The following is a 5,647-nucleotide window of genomic DNA, read 5'->3' as shown; positions in this document are numbered from 1 at the left end:
GCAGGACTGGAACTCAAGCAGGTCAGAAAGCAGGAGCTGATGCAGAGGCCATGGAGAGATGTTCTTTACTGGCTTNNCTCCCCTGGCTTGCTCAGCCTGCTCTCTTATAGAACCCAAGACTACCAGCCCAGNGATGGTCCCACCCACAAGGGGCCCTTCCCCCTTGGTCACTAATAGAGAAAATGCCCTGCAGCTGGATCTCATGGAGGCATTACCCCAACTAAACCTCCTTTCTCTGTGATAACTCCAGCTGTGTCAAGTTGACATAAAATTAGCCAGTACAAGGCTGTTCTAAGTGTTTTCATTATATAAGATCCAAAGCCTGGCGGGGGGGGGGGGCAGAAAAGAAGGGGGTGTGTGTCTCTGATCACCACAGCCACCACGTCGATTGATTTGCTGCCTTCCTACGCCTCTAACACACAGTGCTCTGGCCTCCTCAAACCCCCCTCGTGCACTGTGGATAGTGACTTCAGCTGTCCATGGTGTTTATCCAAGATTATCCCTAAAACTTCCTTCTAAGTAATGGGAGATTCCCAGTGCTCTCCCACGGCTTGACACATAATCTCAAAAATATGGAATTAAGGCTTCAGGGTAGAAATTTTAGTTTAGTTGGGATCCGGTATAAAAAAGGCTATACAAAATTGTATTTTTTTAATTTACTTTTTTTTTTTTTTTACATGAAGACTAGTGGACCAAGTGTTTTCAAACTAAAACTAGCCTCTTCTGCCTCTACCCAAGTTTTTGTTCTAGAAGCCAGCCTCAGCCATTGCCTGTCAAAGGCTGGCAAGAGCATTGGTTCCATCAGTAGAGGCTGCAGCCATTCCCATTCACTGTGTACATGTTTTACTGCAAAAAAGCCCCATCCTTGTGTGTGTGCACGCGCGCCTCATAAAGCCTTTCATTTTGAAGGTTACGGCAACATTTGGGAGGTTCCTTTCAGGAACAGGATGGAGCCTTTTACTTACAAAACACAGTAAGTAGTTGGGGCTGAAGAGATAGGAGAATGCAGTGGGTAAGAGAGTTGGCTTCTCACTTTCTCAGTGCCTACTGCCAGGAGGTTCTCAACGGCCAGTTGTATGGAATACAGGGACACCCACATACATACATACAAAAAACCCTCCCTCTCTCTCTCAAATCGCCATGATAGTTTAGGGTACAATCCCAGTGCTGTCACTTGTGAAAACATAAAGCTGACTTAATAAGAATTAAGTGCAAAAATAAAAAACAGCTCATGCCGATTAGAATTCGTGTGGCCTGACATTGTAAGGCACTTTTTAAATCCCAGCACTTGGGAGGCAGAGGCAGGCGGATTTCTGAGTTCGAGGCCAGCCTGGTCTACAGAGTGAGTTCCAGGACAGCCAGAGTAACAAAGCGAAACCTGTCTCAAAACCACAAAAAAAAGAATTAGTGTGATGTATTTTATACGTGTGGAGAAACGCTGGGGAAACGAGAGAACTGTGCTGGGTGGAGCGATACACTGGTGAGTTCTCCGGAAGGACAAAGGGGTAAATCGCGACAAGAAGACAAACGAAATCCTAACTTGGCGAAGCGGAACCTGCGACCAGTTCTTCCAGGAACTTCAGGCGCTGGGGCGACATCCGGGGCAGGACCTGAGTCATCTGTTTGCTGGAGCCGCCGGAACCCTCACAACGCGCTCTCCTAGTTTTCAGCCGGCTTGCAAAACCAACTTCCGGCTGCTCCGGAAGTTGCGGTGTCGTTTCCGGGGCGGTCGGAGGAGGAGGAAGAGGAGGAGGACTCCGATGGGTCGAAGTCGTAGCCGCTCCCCGCGTAGGGGTGAGTCCAGAAAGTCTCACGGCTAGGGACGGTGAGAGGTGTTACCCACGTCCTTAACCTCGAGGGACGGGGAGAGTGCGGGACGGGGCGAGGCCGGGGCCTGCTCTCCTCAGCCCCGCCCAGAACCAGAGTCCCACAGTCCCTTCGCTTAGTTCCTGGGGGACCGTGCATACATCATAAACCAGCCCGCCTTTCTCTGTCCAGTCCTCGTAACCATCGTAGGTAACTGTACCTTGAAGAACTGGTGTGAGAATTAACGTCACCCTCCATAACAGTCAGCCTGCCTTGGCTCACAGATGCTTACTAAATGTCAGTGCCCTGCCTGGGCCATTGGTTGGAAGTGTTTAGAATTTGAGACCGCATATCCTAATGTCTTCTGTACCCCAGTCCCTGAGAGTATAGGACTGAGGCCGTGTAAAGTGGGACTTTGGGGCAAACTCGGAGGATTTCTGTACCCTTAGCCGTGTTAAGGGATTAGAATTAGTCTCTAGATGTTTAGAACAAGGCTCATGCCGGGTGTGGGGCGCATGCCTTTAATCCCAGCACTTGGGAGGCAGAGGCAGGAGGATTTTTTTGAGTTCGAGGCCAGCCTGGTCTACAAAGCGAGTTCCAGGACAGCCAGGGCTATACAGAGAAACCCTGTCTGGAAAAAAAACAAAAAACAAAAAAACAAAACAAAACAACAACAAAGAACAAGGCTCTCCTTCAACTAATACTCAATTATCTTACTAGGCAACCAGGGCCTCAAGCAAATTGAACCTTTGCAGTGCAGTAAATTTCCAACAGATTGGATTTCCTTTGGGAAATACCTATTTTGTAGCATTATGCCCTTACTTTGGCCAGTTTACTAATTAGTACAAGACATGGTAGATTGAACAAGGTGAGGGGATAGCCTCATAAACAGCCATACTTTCAAAAAACACAGAACTTTGTTTTAAAAATATGACTCTGATTGAAAAGATGATCTAATTGGATATTAGGCTATTGTATAAACGGTCAAAATGTGGGTGATTTTAAAATATACCACGTTGTTTGACTTTAAAGTAATTTAAGTGATGTTATGTGTTGAAGTGTTAGTAGGTTTGTGTGTGTGTGTGTGATCAAGAGAACTGAACTTAGTGCCTCACAGATGCATGGCAAATGATCTGTTCCTGAGCAATATCCCCCACCCTTTTGTTTTCCATCCACACAGGGCCTTACCATAACAGAGGTTGGTCTTGCATGATTACTTTTTCTGCCTCCGCTTCCCCAGTCCTGGTATTACAGGTGTGTGCCATGCCACTATGCACAAGAATTACTTCTTGTTTGTTTGTTTGTTTTGGTTTTTCAAGACAGGGTTTCTCTGTGTAGCCCTGGCTGTCCTGGAACTCACTCTGTAGACCAGGCTGGCCTCGAACTCAAAAATCCTCCTGCCTCTGCCTCCCAAGTGCCAGGATTAAAGGTGTGCGCCACCACTGCCCAGCGCTTGTTTTTTAAGACAGGGTTTCTCTGTCACTTAGCAGTGCCTATTCTAGAGCTCATGGACTGGCCTGGAAATCACAGAGAAGGGCCTGCCTCTCCCCTGAGTACCATGCTCAGCTGACTTTTTTGTTTTTAAACTGTTCATTGTGAGTACTAGTAGTGGTGTGCATTATACTTCATTATGACAGCTCTAGGTGTTCAAATTAACCTTTAGCTCTGCTATTTTTGTGTTTGTTAGAACGTAGGCGGTCCCGGTCCACATCTCGGGATCGAGAAAGAAGACGCCGAGAAAGGTCCAGGTCCAGGGAGAGAGATCGCAGAAGGAGCCGCTCAAGATCTCCACACCGAAGACGCTCCAGGTGAGTGTAGACAGAAAATTAAAAAAAAAAAAAAAAAGAAAGAAAACTCAGAAACTTGACTACAAAGATGCAGAGAGCAAAGGCCCAGGCGATGCCCTTGACTCTGCCTTATCCCTTAGAAGGGGACTCTGGTTTCATGAAATGGCCGAGTTTAATCACACAGTAGTCTCAAACTAGCATTACTCATGGCAAATGATTTAATTACACTGTATCAGAGCATAGTCTTTTAAAAGATGTTAGTCTTATTTTCTGAGTGTGGGTGTTTAGCCTTTCTATATATCTGTACCTGGGGCATCAGAAACAAGTGCCAGACTGTTGTGAGCTGAACTATAGGTCCTAGAGTTCATTTCCTGTGGAAGAGCAGCCAGTGCTTTTAACCATTGAGCCAATCTTCCAGCCCTAGGGAGTTGTCTGTAAGAGCAACAGGAATGATGAATGAAATCCCCTTAGAATGGTATTTGGTGGAGCAAGAAATTTAAGTATGTGCTCAGCAATAGGTGACCCACAGGGACAGACGAACTCTTCAAAGACATCAGTAGCCATTTAGAAGTATGTGTGTGTGTGTTCATTTTTAAATTTTGTATTGCACTTGAAGGTGTGCAGGTGTGCATGTGACTGTCAGGGACAACCTGGGGGTCACTTTGCTTCTCTCACTGCGTGGGTCTTTGGAATCAGCTCGGGTTGTCCAGCCTTTTACCTCTGGGACCATCTCACTGGGCCTACTACAAACTTTCTTTTAAAATATTCTGTGTGTGTGTGTGTTCACATGCGTGCGTGCGTAGTTGCCCATGGAGGCCAGTTAGTTGGTGACTGGGAATCAAACCTGGGACTTCTGCAAAAGCAGTGCTTGCTCTTAGCCACAGACCCATCTCTCCATCTAGCTCATCTTAGAAACTTTGAAGGGTGTCAGGTTCACGGCTTTTCTGGACTTGGTCATATTGATAACTTTTGAATAAAAGTTTTTCTTCCAGCCATCAGAGAGCTCAGGTAGGACCTTCCTATGTCTGCCCTACAGGATGGACTCTGGTCTCTGTGGCCTGGCTTTCTTTGGTCTTCCCCTGTCAGAAGCTCATGGAAGACTGTACAGATCGACAGAACTGCCTCGCATATGTGTTTCTAACATCTTTACTTGATAAACATTAGGTCTCCAAGACGACATAGATCCACATCTCCCTCGCCTTCTCGACTGAAAGAAAGAAGAGATGAGGAAAAGAAAGAAACTAAAGAAGTAAAGAACAAAGAACGCCAGATCACTGGTAATGCTGCTGGATGAGCAGACTTGTCTAGATAATTCAGTCATGTGAAAAGTTTAATTTTGAAGCCAGGCAGTGGTGGCACACACCTTTAATCCCAGCACTTCAGAGCCAGCACTTCAGGCAGATCTCTGAGTTCAAGGCCAGCCTGGTTTACAAAGTGAGTTCCAAGACAATCGGGGCTACCCAGAGAAACCTTGTCTGGGGAAAAAAAAAGTGTATTTTAAGCATGCAAATATTAACCTTTTATAGGGCTCATTGTGTATGATCTTGAGATTCTATTTTAATTATATAGTAGTGAATGTCCAGTGTGTGTATTGTCCAGTGTTTTGGTTTAGGAAAGCTCTTTTTTTTTTTTTTTTTTTTTTTTTTTATCCTGAACTCTAGAATTTCGTTTTTGGGTTTTTTTTTTTTCCTTCAATTTTTTATTAGATATTTTCTTCATTTCCATTTCAAATGCTATCCCGAAAGTCCCCTATACTCTCTCCCCACCCTGCTCCCCTACCCACCCACTCCCACTTCTTGACCCTTGCATTCCCCTGTTTTGGGGCATATAAAGTTTGTAAGACCAAGGGACCTCTCTTCCCAATGATGACTGACTAGGCCATCTTCTACATATGCAGCTAGAGACACGAGCTCAGGGGGTACTGGTTAGTTCGTATTGTTGTTCCACCTATAGGGTTACAGACCCCTTCAGCTCCTTGGGTACTTTCTCTAGCTCCTCCATTGGGGGCCCTGTGTTCCATCCAGTAGATGACTGTGAGCATCCATTTCTGTATT

At 45.8% G+C, this 5,647-nt stretch overlaps 1 protein-coding gene across 1 annotated transcript in view; it reads left to right on the top strand.

The window, feature by feature from the left end:
- Window positions 1-1,711: 1,711 nt before the first annotated feature.
- Snrnp27 (small nuclear ribonucleoprotein U4/U6.U5 subunit 27) overlaps window positions 1,712-5,647 on the top strand; it is a 12,576-nt gene continuing 8,640 nt past the window's right edge. Inside the window, exons 1-3 of the mRNA XM_021191301.2 lie at window positions 1,712-1,794; window positions 3,494-3,614; window positions 4,758-4,870. Coding sequence (XP_021046960.1) covers window positions 1,761-1,794; window positions 3,494-3,614; window positions 4,758-4,870 — 268 coding nt within the window. The 5' untranslated portion in view covers window positions 1,712-1,760. The remainder of the gene's footprint in view (window positions 1,795-3,493; window positions 3,615-4,757; window positions 4,871-5,647) is intronic.

Source organism: Mus pahari, chromosome 2 (assembly GCF_900095145.1).
Source record: "Mus pahari chromosome 2, PAHARI_EIJ_v1.1, whole genome shotgun sequence".
Taxonomy (NCBI): domain Eukaryota; kingdom Metazoa; phylum Chordata; class Mammalia; order Rodentia; family Muridae; genus Mus; species Mus pahari.
The sequence above is the reverse complement of the archived record's forward strand: the minus strand, read 5'-3'. Positions and strand labels throughout refer to the sequence as shown.